At 38.1% G+C, this 23,123-nt stretch overlaps 1 protein-coding gene, 1 long non-coding RNA gene and 1 pseudogene across 2 annotated transcripts; 2 read left to right on the top strand and 1 right to left on the bottom strand.

Moving 5' to 3' along the window:
• The first annotated feature begins 1,608 nt into the window (after window positions 1-1,608).
• On the top strand, window positions 1,609-3,293 carry LOC131883718 (uncharacterized; annotated as a pseudogene).
• A 10,010-nt stretch (window positions 3,294-13,303) lies between these two features.
• On the bottom strand, window positions 13,304-16,336 carry LOC131883379 (uncharacterized). The gene is made up of 3 exons (XR_009373609.1): window positions 16,073-16,336; window positions 14,463-14,699; window positions 13,304-13,591 (listed from the first exon to the last, which is right to left on the bottom strand). It is a non-coding gene; the product is annotated as an uncharacterized LOC131883379 (long non-coding RNA).
• A 981-nt stretch (window positions 16,337-17,317) lies between these two features.
• On the top strand, window positions 17,318-20,286 carry LOC131883235 (lectin BRA-3-like; the record flags this gene model as incomplete). Its single annotated transcript, XM_059230659.1, is given in 3 exon segments — window positions 17,318-17,549; window positions 18,907-19,308; window positions 20,060-20,286. Coding segments are annotated over 3 exon segments (803 nt in total), but the record flags the coding sequence as incomplete, so codon positions are not given.
• Between the last annotated feature and the right edge of the window lie 2,837 nt (window positions 20,287-23,123).

The following is a 23,123-nucleotide window of genomic DNA, read 5'->3' as shown; positions in this document are numbered from 1 at the left end:
ATTGCTTTTTTTTCGCTTTTAAAAACTCTGCCCTATTGTTTGTTTTCAGTGGTTTGAGCTGAAGCAATAAATGTACTTTTACGGAAACCGGCTATTTCTCTTTGAATCAATCACAACTGTTATTAAAGTCTTGACATTTGAGCAAGCTCCTAACCAGTAATGCAAACACCCCCGCGTAACGGCAATACCAATAAACATTTTCCTTATTGAAGAAAACGTTGGGCCAAAAGGTGGGCCTAGCACATGCATTAAAACTGCATTCGGTTGCGTTGGTGGCCAAATCAACAAAACACAATCACGTATCTTCACGAGTCTGGGCAACTTCAATGGCATTATCATTCTGAGAATCACCAACTTCATCATTGGTTGCATTCTTTGACTAGACGAGGCAACAAGGAAGGAAGGAGGACCATCCAAGCTTCATTGCTTAAAAGGATCTTCATTAACGCTCCATGCGTCGAAAGAAGTAGACGCATCCATCCTTAGGGTTGGCACGAATTTGAGCGGTTACTAAGGAAAACAGATGGTCACCCTGTGTCTGGCAAGCAGTTTCCCCCCTGACTAGCTAGAGTCAAGATACTTCCTAAGATATTTTGAAAATCACCTTTTTTTGGCTGATTTTTTTTTTCTGTTTTTCACATTAAAATTCGTAAACCATGAGAATGTCAATTTTGACTTGCAGTTCGCTCATTGATTTGATAGCATGTGTAAAGGAAGGCTCATTCCAGGGCTGCAATGTTTTTTGTTAATAAAATAAGGCTTTCACCCTCAAAAATATGTCACATAGAATATGAAGTAAAATGACAAATGATAAAGTAAGCTAAATCCATTGATTTGCACAACTTTCCTAACTGTTAACTGATTTTCCAATTTGGTGATTATTTTAGGTTGATATACATTAACTGATTATAGAATTGTAATTCCCGATAACTTCCCAAGTTTCGCTCCAATGGGAAGATAAAAATCAGCAAACGATTTTTTTGCAATTAAGTACAAGTTGAATCATCTGAAGAGGCCGCATGAATATCAGGCAGCAGATTTCAAGCGAGGAGCAAAATTGTTGTAAAAGTGATTTTTCTGCTTATTGCCATTCAAGATGTCTCAGTTTTTTTAATCAAGTGGAGAAGCATATCCATCATACAAAGAAGCCTGCGAAAAGGAAAGGTTGTTCAGATAAATCCCCTATTAGCTACCAAAAGTGAGTTTCAATACCCACAATCCGATAATGTGCATTTCGATATCCTTGAAGCCCCTTGGGCTGATGCCACCGAGTCGCCGAGACATCCGATGACCGAATTTTGGCCCTAAAACCTCCTGGGATGACCGAATACAAATATCTATTGCGCGCATTTTTTAATGCTTGATGTGTTCATGTGTCTTAATGCGAAAAAAAATGTTCAAGATTCAGCTCTCAAAAACGAAATATTTTTTCCGATCTCACCTCACGACACGTGGATCGATTTGAATAATCAGAGAAGGAATGGGAATGCGTAATTCAGTACACACACACACACACTTGTGAATGTTTGTGCACAGTTGCACAGGACAATAAAGCCCATGACACCATACCGAGTAACAGAGTTTTGAAAATGTACGAAAAAGGGAGAAGATTCTCGGTCGCTCAATCGACCGCTACGATGATGTTCGGTATGGAAATGATGAAAACATGGATATCTGAAAACTTAAAAGAGGCTACTTCTTTGATTTTGTCATTTTTGTTAAGTGTAAGATAGGGACCGTTAATTCAAGCACACGTTCGAATACAAAAGGGAGGAGCATCTCACAACTCTAAGAACACCCATTTCTTCAGCCAACAGGCAAGTAGGAACGAGCCAACACGCTCTCGTTAACCCACCCCAACGACATAGAGCCCCTCCAAGAAAACCCACATGGGGTCATGAGCAACAGACACAGTTTGCGTCTTTGTCACAAAAATGCGCTTAACAGCATTCTTCTCCACCTCCTCAATTCAATGTATCAAAGGAGGGGCAAACCACCATCGTCCACCTGTGCTTCCTGTTGAATGCGTCAAAAAGTAATAGGGGGAAATTTGCCCCGCCATGTTCCTCGTGGGCAGAGATGCCCAGGATAACGAGGATGTGGAGATGAGCTTATGATTGTTGCCCATCGCTCAGGGGTATAAATATCGGGATAACACTCAAATCTTCACAACAATTGTCAACTTGACTCAACAACGACAACACCTCACAGATCCTCTCCCGGAAATATGAAGGTGAGTGACTACAAGGAGCATTGCTACGAAAATGGGCAAAGCTACAAAATGCATCAATTCCAAAATTTTTTTTCGACAGAACAGGTATCAAAGTGAGCCTTTTCCTAATTTTAGATTTTTATTGTCCTATCTGCCTTGGCTTTGGCCAATGGCGATATCGTTCGTCGGTCGTGGCGAACGACAAGGTCGTCAATCCAACAATGCTGTCAATGGCGGTGTTGATTTCAGCGGCTGCCAGAACGACCCGAGACCCGTCTTTTGTTGTGGTGAAAAGGAGGAGACCGTGACCTCCATCCAGAAGGATCCCATTCTTGAATGCACCCACAAGAATGTGGAGAAGTGTCACTACACTTATGTGACGCAATTCTCGCCTGCTCAAGAAAAGTTTTGTGAAGAGAACTTTGAAAAGCTTGCCAGATCACGTTCAAGCAACAAGCCATTGAGGAGCAAGTGAAGAAATGCTACCGTCCTTTGGAGAAGATCTGCAATGGTCAAGGACCCGAGGAGTGGCCGTACTGTCTACGAGTCCTCTTGTACCACCAAGTACGTTGAGAAGCAAGCCGGCAAGTTCGTGGGCGACACCAAGTGCGAGAAGCTCCCCATTGAGATTTGCGGTGCCGGTTGCGTGACTGAGGAGGGTCCCGAGGAGTGCCACGACAAGACCATCACGTCCTTGTTGGATGTGCCCGAGGAGGTGTGCGACTTGAACCCCCAGAAGACTTGCCGTCTGCAAACCCGATTGGTGCCCTCTCTCAAGCCTGAACACGAATGTACCATTACCCTCAAGAGATCTGCAACCTGAAATTCACCTCCCCTCAACAAGTGGAGAAGCCTTTGAAGACCAAGTGGTGTTTGGACCCAGTGCCCCTGTTCCCGACCAGACCTACGATGAGGCCAATGCTGGTGCCGCTCCTCTGGTCGAAAAATAATCAAAATCCACAAGTTATCCGGGATGGACTAATCACTGTTGGTTTGTCCCTGGCAGCCACTATTTTGCCATTATGGTATTTAATTTATCCATTTAATTTATTGTGATAAATAAAAGATCTTGTTCATTTCATATTGTTTTATCTCCTTATCTTCATTTCTACATACGTGATCATTGGTACAACACAAAACCCAAGGGTTGTTGGAATAGAGGACTTTCAAGGTTGATTGAAACCAATTTTTTCTTCAATAAGGAAGTTATCTGTTGACCAGACGCCTGTTTTTTGAACGCTCTTACCTTGGAGTTAAGGGTTGGACGTTACTCTAAGATCGAGCATCCACTCACCAGTCACCACTCCGATGAGTGTATTTTCGTACTGGATGACGTCCAACCACCAAACTCCGAGGTAAGAAATTCGCCTCTGGTTCTTTTGTTGGGGAAATAATCATGGCATCCTAAGCAAGGTTTTCAACTGGATAAGAAGTACCATTCGTGATAGGAAGCAACTATATAAGGTTAAAGTGTCTTTATTGGTGCGGCTTTGCGGCACCAATGTTTTTCGGCAAAAAAGCAAAACACATCTCACAACCAAAGCTCCTCGCATTTATGTGTCAATTGACGTTTTCATCAAAACTTATTTCTGTTCTAGTTGCAGTGGTCAGTGCCTCTTGATACTAGCAAGAAAGAAATTGTATTTTTAAGCGGACTTCCTTACCGCTACTGAGATTGGAATACCAGCAGTTCAAGACGAGGAATTGATTCATTTTACTTAACTTTCATTTATATATATATGATCGACCTTGGCTGATCTGGCTAACCCTTGAAGATAAGGTTGATCGGGAATTTTAGTCAAAATTCATTCATTTGATCAATTCCTATTACAATTTTGATTACTGGCGCTCATCAATCTAACTAGTCTCCCAAAAGGCTTTCTTTGGATGGGTTAGGTGGGTTGAGCGGCCCCTAAATTTGGTGGACAAATTGACGGAGTAATATTTATTTTTGATTCAGATCCAAGATACAACCGACTTTTTCTAATATGTGCCTGAAAATTATTGATTTGATCTTTCAAACTTGAGTTTTCACGAGACAGTTTTTTTCTCAAGTTATTATTGAAATAGATTAGATCTCAAAGCGTGTAGACGTGCGAAATCCAGCTCTCCATTTGAAACTGATGCATCGTAAAATCAAGACTCTTCAAAATGAAAAAGCGACGCGAAGCGGCAAGAAATCGCCTGATAATGCTTCGAGCAACTTCCTTGTACCTCGAAAAGAATCCCAAGATGTCTCGGTGGGGCAGGAAGAAACCCAAATAATAGAACCAAAGGAGGCAGCAATCCAGTCCCTTCAAGAGTTGGAGTTCCTTGCCAAGGACGTTGGTGAAGAAAGGACCAAAAAGGCAATATATTTTATGGCCCGATTCTTCAAGCCGACTTTGTGGAAACAACGAGGAGATCGATTGAGAAGATCGACGCAGTGGAAAAAAAGCAATAGAAAAAACAGGAAAGAAAAAAAGATTGTGATCCAAGCCTTAAATTCTGAGCTACCAAAGACCTGTCCGAAATCATGATGGAGGTTAGTTGTGACGTCCAATGAAATACTCTGAAATAGAAATAAGTCTTTGCTATGAAAGAGTTCTGATGAGAAGACGAAGGATAAGCGACCAATCAGGGTCGTTTCGTCGGATAACGAAAAGAGGAGTTCTGCCCTTGGCTTGCCCGTGGAATATTGGCCAAGAAGGGGCTACATGTTGGTGATGGTTAGGGCTGTCCAAACAATGCAAATGCATTGTTTTTCACAATCTTTTTGCATGATTTTTTTCTTTTTCATGAAGTTTTTTAACCTTCTTTAACTGATTTCGCTACCTTTTTTCTACCTTTTCGTATTTTTTTTCCTCCTTTTGGTTACCTTTTTTGCTGATTTTTCTACCTTTTGTCTGAAGTCTACCCTTCAGCATTCAAAAACAATGTGCCTTGAATATTTCAAAGGCATCTTTTGCTTCAAGTATATAAAAGTTCATGATCTTTGTCCTTAACCAGGTTTTAATACGCTTTTGAGCCCTCCAAAATCTAGGCCTGTCAAAGCAATAAAACTACCGTCCAATTCTTCTCCCAGGGTTCCTTGAATGTTCTTCAAGCAAATGATCTAATTCATTAAGGTAAACTTATGAGCTCGATCTCTATTTTCTTTGAGAAGATTAAAACGGTTTTTTTTCTAGAAAAAGATAAATTCTCTTTATGCAAGAAGCCTTTTGTTCTCCAAAGGTGAGTAAAACAGGATTTAAAGGTTCAACAAAAACAAAATAAACGGTAGAGAAGAGCCACACAAGGCTTCGATTATTGCTCTTTTCTGTCAAGAACAATGCTCCTACATGGTCAGTACTCTTACTACTGGTCACTCACTAGCTTCACAAGGTAAACAAATTTTGTTGTAGACAGCTAAAACCGTGGCTGCCCAAGAATTATATGCATTTTTGCCATTTTTGCTGTCTTTTCAATTACTTATTTGGTCAATTTGATTTTCATTATTTTGACAGCCCTGATGATTATAGACCACCATGTTTTGCAAATGACCGTCTGCTTCTTGAGGGAGACGTACAACTTGAGGAAAAAAACCAGAACAAAGCTGGTAATGGGGTTTTGTGTAGTATTGCTCCTTTCCAAGAAGAAAGGAAAGTCGACATATTCACGAAAGTATGGTGTTTTGCTCGTTAATGCCAACCATTGTCCTTCTTCTGTTGGTTGTCCTTTTAATCTATTTGTGCTTGTCTTCCAACAAATATCCATTCTCCTCAAATTTCACTCCTAAAAAATTAATCACTTTACTGATTGTTAAGTCGACAATCTTTAAAATATCTTTTGGCAAAATACTCTTCTTTGAAATGAAACTAGGGAAAAACTTGCAAGATTTGAACAGGCCGCCAATAACTTTAATGATCTATTCGGAGACTTTTGCTCTTTTTCTCAAATTCTTTCTCTCAGAGCAAAACGATGCAGAAAGTAGTTTCAATGACTAAGCACCTGCATATTGCAAAACCTTTAATTGGGATGGGATGTACTTTAACCAGGCACAGGGTTGGGTACAGACGGTGACAATGAGAGCGGGGATAATCAGGCATCAAATTCACCTATTTAGAATTTCTAAAAACTTTGAAAAGCATGGAAATGACATGGCTAAAATCTTTGAATGTGAGGTCTGTCTGTTTTTGTTAATGAAGAAAAAAAATCAAAGATCTCGTCCACGAACAAACATCAGAGATTTTGGCGATGCAGGAAATGTGTCACTTCTCTAGGATACAACGGAATTTCAATGGATATGACTTAATAGGAATCAAATGAACAAGCAAGAGACGAGGAGGTGGAGTGGGATTCTTGATCAAATCAAACCATCAATATAGCCTGCCTAAAAATCTCGACCTAATGGATGACGATTGTGAGGTAATAGGAATTGAAGGACGAAGAAGACTCGTCCTCTCCGTGTACTACATTCCCCCACAGGCTGACTTTGATCGAGCTTGTCACATACTACTTTACAAATAAATGAAATTCTAGTAAACCCTAGAGGCAAATCAGTTCTTCGTTATGGAGACTTGAACATTGATTTGCTCAAATCATCAAAAACTCAATTACAGACCTCATGCGAATTTTCGGACGGATTGTTCTTTTTCACCGTTGATCAATAATTCGATCAGAATTACTGCATATTGCACGCTCACGCACTTCAATAGACAATATTTTCACAAGTTGTACAGCTGATTCGTCATTTGGAATACTAGCCTGTGATGTTAATGATCCCTTGGCAATTTCAAATTCAAGTGGTATGAATTTATAATAACTAAGCCCCTGGTTAAGGAAAAAGTAATCAAGGAAGCAAGCAAGCCGAATCTGAAATAACTGCAAGATTTATTGCAAGCTAATGGCTGGGTGCTAGGTATTGAAAATTCACAACAGGCAATTACTAGCTAAGAGAGGACGCTTTTTTCAGATATTTGATATGGCTTGCCCATTAGTGAAAAGACGAAGCATTGAGGCAAACAAAAAACAAAATGATTTGATGATATGGATTTATGACGTCACGAAAACAGAAAGAGAAGTTTTTAAGTAAATTCAAAAAACATCTAATGCACCTACGATGTTTAAGCTAAATTTCTTTACAAACTAGTGAGGCTGGCTTAAAAGACACGTTGGAAGAAATATTTCAAGTTGTAGTAAAAAGATGTTAAGAGCCTCTAAAACGGAGCAAACAAACTTTTGGCTAACACTGATATAGATGGGCTAAGTTTTTGTAATTCAAGACTTCATTTTAGTTAAAATTACCGAATCACCAAATGCCTTGATTGTAATGTGGCATTGGCTTTTTAATATTGAAAACATTAATGATATTTGTTTTAGCATTTCAAAGCTGCATCCAATCAAGATGATTAATTGAGATTCTCAGAAACCCAATTTAGTATATATTTTTGAAAAACTTTAGTAAATTGATGTGGCTCTTTTCTACAAAGGCCAGTTGCTATTGTTACTTCATATTTAGGTATTTAAAGAAAGCTTAGATTTTATTAATTACTGATAAACATTTTTTATTTGTTAGCATTTAGATTAGTTAAAGAAATAGCATAATATAGGGTTTTGAAATTTTTGCTTGTCAACCTACTTTTGGACAATTGTACATACTTTTGGACCCGTTTTGCCCATTTTTGTCCACTTTTGGACAGTTTTAGACACTTTTGTCCACTTGGTGTCCAAAAGTCAATCTGATTGTCAAAATTGCCCACCCTGGCTTCAAGTGATGACGCAGTCTTACTTGCATGAAATTCCAACATGTTTCAACATTTTCAAATGGAAAAAAAAATCTTGGGTTGGCGGATAGATATCAATAACTCCACTTTCAAAGTCAGGATTTTTACAAAGACTGCCAAAATACCCTTTTTCCAACGAGTGGAATAATTTCAACCCCTCAGACCCTGGTCTGGTCTAATAAGAAAGCAATCCACCCAAAGAATAAGATTTTAGTGTATCTCATTCAGAAGCACTCCACTGCTCCTTGAGATCTTACAGATTGCTATGTATGCTTACAAAACTCTTAACCAATCTGGCCCGAACTTTCAGTTTCTCTTTAGTCTCGATTAGTCACCGCTCGATCGTATCAAACCACTCAAGGCACCAAATGAAATGGTACATCCAAAGATCTGCAAACCATTCCTGAACTTGTTTTGAATTTTCAAGAAACTGAACAACTATAATAAAAGGTAAATGTGACTTACCTTTGCTCTGTTCTCATATTTTCCTTCTCTTTCTTTTTCCTGGCCCCTTCGAACTGACGTCACCGTGTTGTCAAACTATCAATGTGTTCGCCCAAGTACTAATAAAAACAAGCTATTATATGCAAACCCTACCATTTGTTGCTAACATTATTTGACCGTGATCATAATATTCCGGAAATATATCGATCATCCACCCAAATTCAATTGTTGTCTCTCTAACCGTTATGCATCTTATTCTTAATCCACTACCTGATAGATTCGACCCCATTTTTAGGTTTGTTAATTGTTTTTGGTTTGGTCATGTTCGATCGCGTCTTGAATGATTCATCCAAGTAAGCAAAGAAGTCCGTCACAAATCAGGTGTTCCGTAAGGCTCATTTTTTTGTACCCTCATATTCAAAGCTATGCTTCAAAAGCTAAAGACTCTTATTACTGGCGGTATCTCATCGTATGTTGATGATAAACATTAAGCTTGGGCTAGGAATGACCAAGATTCATGTTGCCTGTTAAAGCAACTAGATCGAATCTATTCTTACATTGCTGAGAAGTATATGGCCTTGAACAGAATGACGTTTAATGACATTTGAACCGAGACCATTAGCAAACACCCTGCACGTAGATAATGCAGGTCATGATATTCAATAGGTCTCGTCCAAAAAGAATTTAAGGGCAATCCTCCTACAACACGAAGGTTTTGATGAACATTTCCAGTTTGAAATGGATTTTAAAGCCTTTTAAAAGTGTGATTGGATATGACAAAGGCTTAAGTCCAAAGATAGTAACACATTACTAACTCTGAACTAGTGGACTCTTTAGCCACATCTTGAATGTTCCTCACTTATTTTGGCTCCCGTTGGTTTACAGGTTTACACGGTGGTTAAAATGGCTTATCAAGTGCTCAAACACGTCATGGATTTTTAGCTCGCAAAATCATGACCATTTCTTTCATAGCATGATATGATTTTAGCTGAGAATATAATGTGCAAGCCTAAAAACGTTTTAGATGCTTACATTTTCACAACTTAAATATCAATTTGAATATGACCCATTGGGTGGCAATTGAGTTACATCAAATTAAAGGATCCCCTTTTCCATCAGTTTTAGTTCCAAAATGCCCGTTATATACGTATTAACGCAAATGGCCACATAATTTACACTGATTTTCAATTTCAAATATCATGAAGGTAAAAAATTTATAACATCATTCAAGATAGATCTTTGAGAATTTGTTGGGCAAATACATAGAGTACCATTAGATCTGTTTTCAGTCAAATTGTTAAAAAATGCATGCAACAGATGATCTTTTACAATCAAGATTCTTGTGAAAAAATCACTGAAGATCGAAATATACCATTCATGAGACGGCATTTGTTTGCGTGCAATCTTTATGAACATTCAAAACTTTGATTGTGAAAATTGCGATTTTCCCAGATTTGAATTTCCCGCTTTTGTCTTAATCCTGCTGTCAAACAACCACACTAAAATAAGTGACGGAAATCCGCTCAAACCGCTGGATATCAAGGTGACACCATCAAAAGCAAAGATTGATTTGCCAAAGCTAAAGTAAGCACCCAAAACACCGGGGCTACTCTTATTGTGTGGAGATGACTGGCGAAAAAAGTGCCAAACACGAATGGATGAAAATGCAAAAAATGACCATCCCTTGTACAACAACCCCTGGACGTCCAAGGTTGCGGAGATGAGATTGTCCTCAGAGAAATACAGAAAGACGAGCCAGCTGATGATTTGACACAAACACAACATACTCGTTGGTAACCATTTAAGACATAGATTAACGCTTTGAAACGTCATTCGATTCTTTGATTTGCATATGCTTGTTCCGGCATTCAACATCAGCATGACATGCAGTGGAAAAGCGAAATGATTCTTTTCAAACTTGAGTGTTACAGTGAAACCGCCTTACGAAGCTACAACGACATTAACTGTTAGATAAAAGTATGAGGAGGGTCTTCTGATTTGAAAAAGAGGTAGAGATCCTTTCACTTTTAATCGATTTTTTTCTTATTCTCAGCAAATGTTTTGCCTCGTCCGGTCAACGAAACTACTCATCACGATGAGTAAAGGTCGGATTGGAGATTCGAACCGACGATCTTTCTGATATCAAGACCCGCCCAGTAAAATATCCTATATTATATGTACCATAAAGGTTTGTTTGGTTTCCAATATCTTTCTTATCAGCACTGATATTATGGTATTCAATCTATCATAACCTAATAATTCTAGACTTCTGATTGGCGATTTAGGGAGGATCCACAACACAGGAACCTTCAAAAGTGGTCAATCTAAAACCTAATACACATCATAGGTTTAGAATTAAATGCAGAGCATTTCTAGGAGTCTACGGTAGTTATGGTCAAGGCACCAAGAGATGATGATAGAAGAGTAATGGTTTTGAAAATGAAATGTTGATGCCAAAGGTTAAAAACTAAATAAGATTAAAGCTAGAGAAGTAGGAGATGATAGGAGTCATTCGCCAAAAGATTCGATCACACATGGAGTTTGTGTAAAAATGTTTTTTATTGAGGAGGGATAGCACATTTGCAGAGCGGCAGTAAAATGACGTCTAGAAGTCCACGTTGAAACATGGCTAGACTAGAGGACAGTCTTAGATCCAGCGGCAAGAAATTCCACGATTTCACAATACGAACAAAAAAGCCCCCTCCCTTACGTTTGAGCGTATTAATTGGTGTTTTAGATGTTCATTAGTTCTGCTCCGTGTTTTTACACTTGAGATCACATTTCTTGTCTCCATACGGTAACAATCTCCTATTGGGACATTGAAGCAGGAGAAGAAAACCCATCAAAATGACGTCACCTTCAAATTTTGAGAGCTCGCTCACACTATTGAAAATTTATAGTTCGATGATAAAGGATTGAATTATAATTTCAATTCTTTTAACCATTAAAGGAAGGGTTCATGTAGCATTGCATTTTACTAAGTTGTCCAAGTTTCACTCGTACACATCCATAAAACCTATTTTCTAGAAGAAAAAACGCTTTTTTCGACTTATTTTTCGTATTTTAGAATTTCGTATTTTTGCAATGAACGTTTTTAAATCTTAACAAAGTTTTTTCTCCAATATTGCGATTTATATCTTGGGTTTCTAGTACCCCTACTTCTTTGAAAAGTGCCCCAGTGACCTCCCAAAATTTGTGCTGACATCATCATGCAGCTGCTACTTCAATGTCCCAATAGTTAAATCGGATATATCCAGCAAATTCTGCGTGATTTTAAAAGCGCAAACCAGAGCCATTCGAAGTCATTGCTCCTCTAGGGACACGAGCTTAAGGCGAAATAGCCTATCGGGATATGGGATTCTAGCGTAAGATAGAATCCACCGCGAAAACTTTCGTTGGACGCCCTCTATTCTAAGAATATCCCTGGAATATGACGGGGTCCAAACCTGAGTGGCAAACTCCAAAAGGGGTAACACATAGGTTTTGTATAGTCTGGTCAGTAGATCTACGTTCTTTGAAGTAAAGGTCCGTTTCAAAAGAGCCAACATGCGATAGCCTTTGGCAGCAACACAAGCACTTTGCTCCTGAAAGTTAAGTTTCTTATCAAACACGACACCAAGATCCCTTTGAGCTGTTACACTCTCCAGGGATTGCCCATTCAAAGTGTAGGATCGGCCATTGTTGGTCCGACCTATGTGTAAGACTTTGCACTTGGACACGTTGAACTCCATTTTGTTGGCAAGGGACCAATTGTGTACGTAATCAATGTCTCGCTGAAGTTCACAATAATCGGCAGGACTAATTATCTCTCGCACCATTTTCGTATCGTCGGCAAATTTAAAAATACTTGTACCACCATTACCTGCAACAACAAGATCACGGACAAAAAAGATAAAGAGAAGGGGACCCAGAACACTCCCTTGGGGTACTCCCGAAACCACAGAGCCCCAAGCAGACTCCCGTCCATCAATTGTCACTCGTTGTCTCCGATGTTGCAGCCACCCGACAATCCATCGCTGAACTCCATCGGTCACTCCCACTTCCGAAATCTTACGCAGCAAAATTTGATGATCCACTCGATCAAACGCTTTACTAAAGTCCAAATAAATTACGTCCCCCATTCCACCCTTGTCCACTATCTTGGTCAAATGGTCGTGAAAAGTTAAGAGGTTAGTGCAGCAAGATCTTCTTTCTCTGAATCCATGTTGATCCTGGGGCATAAGGCCTTGCATATGTAGATGTTCTTCAATTTTGTCTTTGATCATTCTCTTCATTAGTTTGCAAGTAACGCTCGTGAGAGATATTGGTCGGTAGTTTGCCTTCCTGGTTCTGTCCCCATTTTTACGATCATTCATACGATCGTTCTATTCATGGTGAGTCGATACGTCTGTTACATCACGGATATCCTAAACATATGGACTCTCCACGGGTTTCCTGCCAAATCGGCCAGCTTCCGGCCAGTTCAACTTTCATAAAATATTTTTAAAATATAAATAGTTACATTTAAAGAAAAGTCATTATTTAAACTTTTAACAGTGAAGTGGTCCGTTCCAAAGTCATATCGTTGAAAGCTTGTGAAACTGCCCGAAGCTCGACGTTTTTCATGATTCATACAATCTAACTTTAATCATCTCTTCTCAGATCCCCAAGTCAGGTTTTGGGCCCGTTTTAAATGGACCAAGTTCAGTCTATATACGTATAAGGAAACATAATATCTGTTTCAGACAAATTTGAAGTATGTACCCGATACAGGCACGACATGGTTCCCCAGAGGGCGTGGGTGCTTTGTATTTTGGGTCTTTAGTTCCTCTGCTGTTTTGAAAAGTGCCCTAGTGACGTCCCAAAATTTGTTCTGATATCATCATTCAGCTGCTACTTAAAGGGGAAGTTCTGACAAGAACAATAAGTTAATTACCAATTGTTTATTTTGCACTCAGGGGGAAAAATTACGTTTTTAAACTGGCATGTTCCAAAATCATGTATAGCCCTCTTCTGACAGCTCCTCGGATTTCTTGGTGATGGTTTTGTGATTTTTTTTGGCTTCCTTGATCGCGCTCTTGTCCACTTTGTTTGGGAGTCCTTCACCCCAATTTATGCACCCCGAGCCTGGAGCATAACAAAGGTATCCGTTTTTCTTAGAAACCAATATGGTGTCTTTCGTAATTGTTGGCTCTTGAGGAACTGTTCCATCCTGTAATCCAAAGAAAGAGTGATTTTCATCTGTGCTTTCTCGAATGGTGGGCATTATACAGGGCATTATACCGTTTGTTCGTTATTCCAAAATCGTCAATGATATCAAAATCAATCCTATGAACAAACGTTATGTAAAAACTTGTCGAATTGGCATACAGGGTTGTCTAAATGTTTCTCAGAAAATTTGGGACGACATCCGGCCAAATGTGCATGTAAATGAATAATTTTATATGAATCTTGGGGCAATGATAATTATCGTACATTTGCCATCTACGCACCATTTGCGTCCAAATTACAACCTTAAGTCTCTCAGTGGCAGAGACATCGAATTACAGCGCTTGATCAAGAAGAACTTTGAGATTTACGACGGCCTTATTGGTTATGATATTGATTTACATTCGCCCAATCCTCCTATAGCTAAACAAAGTTGAGTGTAGAGTAAACAATTAAGTAAAAAATGTGCCATATTTACATGGTTGTTTCACTGACTTTTTCGTTCATGGACAGTTTAATATAAATTTTTCAGATAGACCTTAAAGATTCTAAAGAAAGGTCCACTAGTACAGATCAAAAATGTATTTGCTTACTTTAATTCACGCTAGAGATTTCACGTTTCTGGATTGATCGATTTGAAAATTTACTGGATATTTTGTTTAACCACTACTTTGTTGTTTTTTTGCTTCACAAAAGTTATCAATTCTTTGATATTATTTATTCATTGTCTCAAATTTTAAACGGCTTAGCTATCTAAAAGTGATTACTGTTACGTTAGCCTGTAGCGATGACATAGCTTTTAAACCACATAGTCAAAATGAAAATCAAATGACAAATGATAATGATTCAATACTAGGAACAAATGTCGGTCTTACTTGGTTCAATTGCTCCAAATCGTATGATTCTTTTTTGATCTGGAACTTGCGCTTCAATTTGTTTCTCAGATTCATGTTGGTGTTTTAGCTGATGTGATTCATGCATTTGATATTGAAACATTGTTATCTCTGATAAGATATCTCTTTAGCATAATTATATTTGTTCTTAAGCGTTGTCCATTCCATCCAAAATTCGTTTGAGACGCCTCTCCTCATAGGGTTTTAGTTTTTGAGGCTCTGAAAAGAAATTAGAAAAGTAATATCAGCAAAATTGTTATGTTGACAGAGGGAAAGAGATCATGGGAGGAATAAAGTTTATCAATTTCTCTACAAAAAGTTCACAGAATCCAGAGGACTTATATCAGACTAAGTGAAAGCACAGTGTTCTCAATATAGGTCAAGCTGAGTGCTTCAAGAGATATCTGACAGCAATCTATGACATCAACATTGAGACGATCGGACCTCCAAGAAATATTTGAAGCTCAAGAGGATAAAGTCAAAATTATTCATCTAAATGGACTTTTATTTGTAATTTTCCTCTTTTGATTGCGATGAAAGTGAGTTGTGTGTTTGGATGGTAAAGCTCATGTAGTTATGAACGCTCTTCCTTCCAAAAATAACTGACCCTGGATAAGAAAGCTGTTTGTCACATGAAACTTCTATTTACCGTTGTATTGTTTACATGTCGTTGAGCTTGAGTTTTTAGTGCGCGAAAAAGTATTTTTTCTTTCTTTGTAACATGAGAATGCACTTCTATTCAATTGAAAAGCTTTTAGATCTTAATCCGACCAGCCATTAAGCCGAAACTTGTTCCGTTGTTAGTCATGATTTATAGGACTTACAGTAAGTCATTCCGCTTCTTTTGCAACACTCTGTATGACTTTAATTCCTTGATGAACATTGAATACATTAATCTCTGACATGGGTACTATACTCTCTGACCTTGCTTTATTCTACCAGTCAGTAATAGAGAGCGGAATGATATTTGGGGCTAAATATTGAACATCAATATTCTTTTCAATCAGGCACGCAAGAACAAAAACAAAGCAAACATGCTAAGGTATGGAATTAAAACTGCCATGAAAAAAACAATATATCCATGCAATATAAAAAAATATCCCTTGAAAAATTTGGAAATATTAAAGAAGATTATTGTTACTACTGTTTCGTTTCCTTCCAGTGGTTTTTTCCCTTGAACTTCTAAAATAGTCAGAACCATGTATGCCTAATTGCGATAAGTCCCTTAAGTAGTTGTTCGGAAGAGGGAAGAGGAAAAAATCAATGTGGAAATTGGCTCAATTTACTTTGGGGCCTTTCTCTAATATTAAAGCGCCACAAAAGTCGTTAGCAATTCTTTTGAAATTTCAATATCTCACTTTCCCTCAAAATTCGAGTTTCGGTTGATTTGTTTGTGAACAAGGTGCAAGAATTTTTTTACTAAAATCTTGCTTTTTTTATCGAAGGAAAAAAATCGAGGACACCTGAAAGCACGTAAGAACAAACATGATTTTTACAATATGTCAGAAAGAAAATATTTTAGATTTCAATAAATGTCATTCTGCTTCCTAAAATTGACGCTTGACTTTTGGGGACTGGCCTCTCTCCTTTACCTCCTTTAGTCGTTTTCGTGACAGAAGATCGTTTCATGAGCCACTCCAAGGCCACAGCGTCACTTGCGCAAGGTTGCCGCTCAACCAGATGGTCAAGTTGGGCTTGAAACCATTCCTCCATGGTTCGGCGATGTTCTTCTAGTAACCTTTTTGATATCTCATGAGGATCTTCTAATGGAGCAATATTGTTCCTCTCCACTTCCGAATTTTTCAGCTCCATTTTACATGGAACAAACAGCTCGACTCTAGAGTGACCTTGCTTGATCGATAAACGAACGTGTTCGTGGCAATTTCGAGGTCACCCTATCCACAAATAAGCACAAATGTTGATTGAGTTTTATTTCTCATTAATAGACGTTGGAAAGATAGATAGTTGAATTAAGTCTTGAAATACTATTTTCTTTTTGGGGAATTGTAACCTTAGAATGATCCAAAACCTAGGATTTTGACGGAAGCTGACGGTATAATCTAGGAGAACTACGCTCCAAATCATATTTTTTACACTTTATTATTCCTTAAACACTGAAGAGTGAAAAAAATTATATATTTCGTTTTTGCATTTTTTTCATTTTGGATCTGTCTTCCTATCAATCACGAAAGAGGTATTTTGCTTTTTTTTATGCATCATACCGAAAGTTATCTCTACACAATTATCTTGGATTCTTGCACAATTATGGTTTTGATTTTACAAACCATTCATTTTTATTTGTTTTGGACCATGATTTCAGGATGTTCAAAAATTGAACCTCACTTACAATCACGAATAATAAACAATAAATATGAACCTCACCTAGAAGTCTAACATAAGAAGTCCATTTTTCTTTAAGTACAAGTGATTCTTAGCCCTAAAAGCAAGAAGTTCGCGAAGGACAAAAATCACGCAGTTTTTACCTTGAAAACCAACAAACCATTTGAGTAACCAACCAAATTACATTTTAACATAGCGATTTCCTCTTGAGCTTTAGCGTTGGGATTTTGTTTAAAACCACTCAAAAAGCAAACTGACGGGTTGAGGAAGTGAAAGATGAGAAAAAACGTAATTGAATAATAATAATAATAATAGCTGTAACAATAGACGATAACTAATGAAATAAAATGCAACTCTAAACAGAAAGAGTTAAGGACCCTGTTCTTTGATTATACTTGACCCTAACAAATTGTTAAGTAGCCAAATATGCTTATGTACTTCTGAATCACCATGTTACGCAAATTGTTTGTAATCCTCTATCTTATTTGACCACTCAATAATTTCAAATCGAGTCTTATTCGAGTTCTTGACGTGGTCAATCTAGTCTTGCAAAACATGAAGATTGCATGGAACTTGGCATTTATTTTTGTCCATTTTGGCTTGTCGCAAGCCAACTGTAAAGACGGATGGACACTTTTGAAAGGTTATGGGTGCTACTTTTTTGACGGAGAAGAATCTTTGACTTGGGAAGAGGCACGAGAATTTTGCCTGACCCAAGACGGATCTCTGGTAAGGACTTGTAGGTAATTCAAAATTAAGAAACTGTTCATTTGCAAACTTGGAGAGTTGACGCAAAGACATGCATTATGAGCAACTATACTCCCAAAAAATAAAAGAAATGTCAATGAATAGCCTATTTATTCACTTCATAAAACTGGACTTTCTTGCTATTGGACAGAAACTAGTAGTGTTGATGTCTTCGATGAAATGAATGCATTTTCCGTAAGCAAAAGGCTCAGAAAATCTTACCTAGACATGTAAATGGTTTGATCGTTCCTCAGCAAAAAATATGGATTGCAGTTCTTGTTCCTTTAGGCCAAAAAGAGTAATAAATTTCACAACCACACGTCTTTATAAATGTTATGCCGTTACTCGCTAGTAATTTTTCCAAAAATCTAAATGGTCTGTATTTCAGCACTATTGTCACATTCAATAAAGCCACATTTTGACATATTTGGCCAATAAAATGGATGCCTTTGCCAAATGTCTAAATGTAAATAAGAGAAATACAAGCCATATGACATAAATTTCCAAAAAGACAAGAACTTTCAAGTAAGCGAGAGGAGATGTGCTTTAAAGTCCAATCAAAGAAGATCCATTTTATCTTTCAATGATTTGAACTGATTGCTGATGTAGGTATGCCACAATACAGCAAAAGGTCATGATAGAAAGACAACATGATTTTTTTTCAAACTTTTAATGTTTCCCTGCTAAAAACCAGCGTCTTGATTCACGGAAATGTGGAAAATTGAGAAATTGGGTGCATCAAACTTAAACCAAAGAAATATTTCAAGCCAACCAACTACTTGAGAATTACGCTGCATGAAAAATGTTTTACGTTGAGCACTTCAGAGGGCGCTTTGACACTCAGCCTCTACCAAATAGAGGGCCGATTGGACCGATTCCTTTTTATTGGATTATAATCCGTTTGTGTTGTCTTTGGGTAATTCTATCAAAATCTTATGCATGATTAGTGACCTGGGTCACATAATAATTTCAGGAAAAGAAATTGCGTTCAAGGCACGAACCTAGTAGTTTATTTAGCAATCTACCGTGCCTCTTCCCGTTTTCTTTGGACCCAGTGACGTTGCAAATAAGGTACCTTTTTAGGTCTTTAATTCAGCCGTAGTTAATTGAGGAGATGTCCTTCAATGTCCTTAAGAGCAAGCATAAATTTAAGCCTTGATTGTCCCTATTCAGAATGCAAAATAACGAAATATCCACTCTCGTTGTTAGCCATTCTAATGTTTTAACATTCGGCTATTCCTGAAAAAATGCCTCCCAAATCTTCAGAATTCCTTCAGTTGCTCCAAGGAAGCTGTGAAATGGATAAGCCTTATAAAAATCATCGGAATTTCACTTTCAGGTCCAGATTGAAAGCGAGACTGAAGAAGTGCTTATAGTGCGGGAGGCCCATAAAAGAGACTTGGATTATTGGATTGGTCTCTCGGATTCAGTGGCCGAGGATCATTTTGTGTGGAACGTGACCGGAGAGGAGTTGGGTTTTGACTCTTGGGCCGAAAATGAGCCGGCTGGCAATGAGAATCAAAACTGCGTGGCAGCACTAGCAAACAACACATATTTCTGGAAAGAGGACGACTGTGATCTGCGTTATCGTCCCTTGTGCTTTGGACCAGAGCTGGTTAACCCCTGTGCAGAGGGCTTAACCTACATTGCAGCTGCTGATATGTGCATTCTACTGGGAGGAGTTGGAACAATGTCTTGGCAACAGGGTCAGAACTACTGCAAAAATTCTGGAGGTCGATTGGTATGTATTTGCAAGTGCATGTATTTATCATGCCAAATAACGTTTGATTGGTCTGGCTTTTGGGTGTTCAGCCTTATTAGTAAAATGGCCGCTAGCAGATGAAGACACTTAAACTTACGTTGAGATTTCAGGGTGACCCAATTTCAGTTTGATATCAAATGGCCTACAATCATGGAAAAACAAAAGATATTTAGTTATCTATGCCTACATCCTGATCTCTTATGATATAAAAAAGATGTACAAGAAAGGTGTTTCTACGTGGAAAGAGCCAGGAGTGCTTAATTTACCCAGTGTAATTAAGGTATTTAGCTCAACTTACAGGGTAACCAAAGATGTCCCTTCCACTGCGATTGCACAGCAGGTTCCCTCGTACACCATGATTTGCTCTCTTATTTTTTACCATCGATTGGGGGATATGTAGAAAAAAGATTACACCTCATAGTAGCTTTTACAAGTTGAAATATCCAGTAAAAATTTTATTGTATTAATTATAATTTTATGCACTAGACGACCCGCCATTAAGTTTAAACGTGACTAAGGTCAGTTTTTGTCAACAATCCCAAACCAGCCCTATATTCAAGGGTGCCCCAGAGCGGATAATTAAAACACTTTACATGACTAAATGTTTTACAAATTGTGGGTCAACATGACTTACGTGGAATGACCTTCCCTTGTATCGGTTACAAACCCGAGAATTAAAGAACGACAAAATGAAAAAAAAAACATTCATTCAGATTGGTTTTGTTAATAGATCGAGGTATATGACGAAGGCATCGAAAATGCTGTTCGATCGTCGATTCTAAGCAATGGGATTTTCGAGCAAGGCCTATGGATGGGGCTGCAAGACTTTGCCAATGAGGGAGAGTTCATTTGGGATGATTCCGGCCTCAAAGCGGATTACTTCGATTGGGACGGTATTCAGCCGGATAGTGGAACAATTGGAAACTGTGTAGTGTTCTACGGAAGCGAGTACAAGTGGTACGACACTGACTGCAGTCAAATATTTGCATTTGGACCTTTGTGTGAATATGAGCCTCTATTAAAATAAGATCAAATATACACAGTGTTAAAGATATCGCAATGCTTTTTTTAAGTCAACACTTTCTTTGTTCCTTTTGGTTCCTCTGCCGTCTACGTTAAAATGGAAAGTTCTTTTGTTATCACCAGAGCTCGGGATCTTTTTTTATTTCATTTTTTAGGTTAATAGCCCAAAAACTGAGAAGAGATATTTTGGTTGTTAGATCAAAATTATGTAAAATTTGTTTCATGTAGTCTTATGTGTCTGTTTTGCTTACAAACAGACATATTTTTGCAAAAAAAATTTGTCTCGTGCTTTTCAATTTTTTACTGATTATTGGGCCCTCAAAAACAGATTTTCACGATACCCTGGAAAAAACACTTCTTAACTAATTTGAAGCTTTTGGCCGAGACAGATTTTTGGGCCATTTTTTCACTTTTTTTCTACTCTTTATTGAGTTTTGTCTTACTAGCTTTCACATTTTAGAATATTTGTTAGCCTTTTGTCAATTGGGTTGTTATCTGCTTCCCTCTTAACTTGTTATACATTGATAGGGACCTTTTTTTACCTCTGTGCCGCTGATCAGATGAGGTCAAGATTGAAAAGTAATAAATAGACGAATTATAACATTTCATTCTAATACTGCTGGGGATTGCATTCCCTGTAGCGGTTAAAAAAGCCCGTGAAAAAACAAAGAAAAAAAGAACGAATATGAAACCCTGTGGGATTCCTAACATGATGTGTTTTTTGTCAGCAAATGACCCTGGACCTTCTGTTTCCTCATGAATGTATGTATGTATGTATGGGGTTTTATAAGTTTTTAGGACTATTCATTTTTTGAGAAAACGTTACATTTAGAATTGTTTGAAGGGGTATTGCCTTTACAGGGTGCGAGGAATGTGGTGTTACACTTTCAAAACCTTGAAGTTGTTGGCCAATTTCGGTCTCGTCTTGCAAAGTGATTAAAACACCAATGGAAGTTAAATTGGATAGATATTATGATGTGCCTCCCAAAGTGTCCAAATCCCGAGTTTCAAGCAGATGGTTGAGTGTTTTATAAGCTGGAGCAATCGTTCGATTCTTATTGAAAGTGTAATGCCGCATCCCCGCTCCCTGTACGTAGTTATTTATGGTTTTCTCAAATCTTTGATCATGTCTTTCAATTTTTGCTTCGTCTGGAAGATTCTTTCAGAGTTGGATGGCTCTTGAACAAAGCATTGTCTCGGGGGTCCTTTAAGTACGGAGTAGCAAGGTTATTTTGATCCCCCGATCTGGTTGACATGGAGGAGCTAGACACCCAGAACTTAAGGGCTTGTTGGAGACGGAAGGAGTGTTTCCTGGCATTTCTAACTATGTGGCCAGCATGCTTTCATTACACACTATTTGAATAACCGTTGGCATCTTGGTCCCTTTAACCAGGGCAGCAAGTGGGATATTATCCGCTAATTTCTTTCGGGACATGAACCTCATCACTCCATTCAGAATCACCTGAGTCCGATCCATAAGAGTATTGTGCGGATCATTCGTTTTGATCCGGACATCGCCAAACTCAGCTAGCCCTTACCGGATGTTTGAATACATTAGTGACATTGTTTTCATGAGAGTGGGCTAGCCGCTAGTCCCTTTCACAGCATTAGATTGAAAATATCGAAATCTTTGACCTGATAACAGGACTGTGATTTAAGATATTCACTTTAAGCAAATATTTTCTAAACTTGGAAACAATGGACAGCGTAGGGATATGTCAGTATCCACACACATTCATTGGCTAGGATACTTTAAATGAAGCCCAAGACCCTTCTAGTCTGAAGGTATTTTTTTAAAGATCCTGGGATATTAAAAGTAACCCTAAATGAGAAACATTCGTAAAACATCATTTAGCATCTGTTGAATTGAAAGGCGGGCGATTGTGAGTTCGTGTGATCTACACCTAACAAGTAGGTCAAGCAAGTAGCAACTCATTCAAGGGAGTTCCCAATGTTGTACCTTTCAAACTTTATTACTTAAAAGTTCATAGTATAATTATGTCAATATTGCCTGTTAAACAGCTTGCTCAGTTCACTGTCAGTATCGATAATAACAACCTTAGGCAAACTCCTGATCAAAAGGCCTAGAAAGTGTCCTTGAGTTTTGATATCACTTAACTCATGCATTGTCAGAGTTGAAACATTTAGTATTGTTGTTTCCATCTTACCACTAGGTTATATGTACATAATTACTAGGGTGTAAGTTAAGTATGGACACTCATAAACATGACTGTGGCACATCTACTGAATGGTCAAATATGAGTACACCTTGATACCAATAAAACGTGTTTTTTTTCCCTACGATGAAACAAATGTTAATTCTTTTAGAAATATTAGAATATTATTTCTTATACCTAACATTTCACCATGAGATGGCGCCCTAATGAGGGCAAGCTAATACAAGCAAGGGACACAAATGTTTTAGATTTTGCTTCTGCGTTTATATCTTGATCATTATAGTGCCCTGTAATTGACAGAGCACGGACATCTGTAAAATGATAACTTGTTTTCTCTTCCTTTTGGGAACTGCGAGTCGTTTCACAATGAACGAGTTAGAGGTCGCTTCTCTTGACTGCACTCTTTTTATTACACCGCTCTAGATCTAGTCACAATATGAGGTCAAAATTGGGGTCAAAACCTTAAGATTATTTTTTTTTTNGGAAAAAGAAATGAATTATTGCGATACCCTTACTAGTGCCCTGTTATAAGTCCTTACGTAATGTCGAAGTGACCTGCCAGGGATAAGCATTTCTAAGCACACCAACTTAAGA

Source organism: Tigriopus californicus, chromosome 7 (assembly GCF_007210705.1).
Source record: "Tigriopus californicus strain San Diego chromosome 7, Tcal_SD_v2.1, whole genome shotgun sequence".
Taxonomy (NCBI): Eukaryota; Metazoa; Arthropoda; class Copepoda; order Harpacticoida; family Harpacticidae; genus Tigriopus; species Tigriopus californicus.
This window is presented reverse-complemented; position numbering and strand designations above follow the sequence as displayed.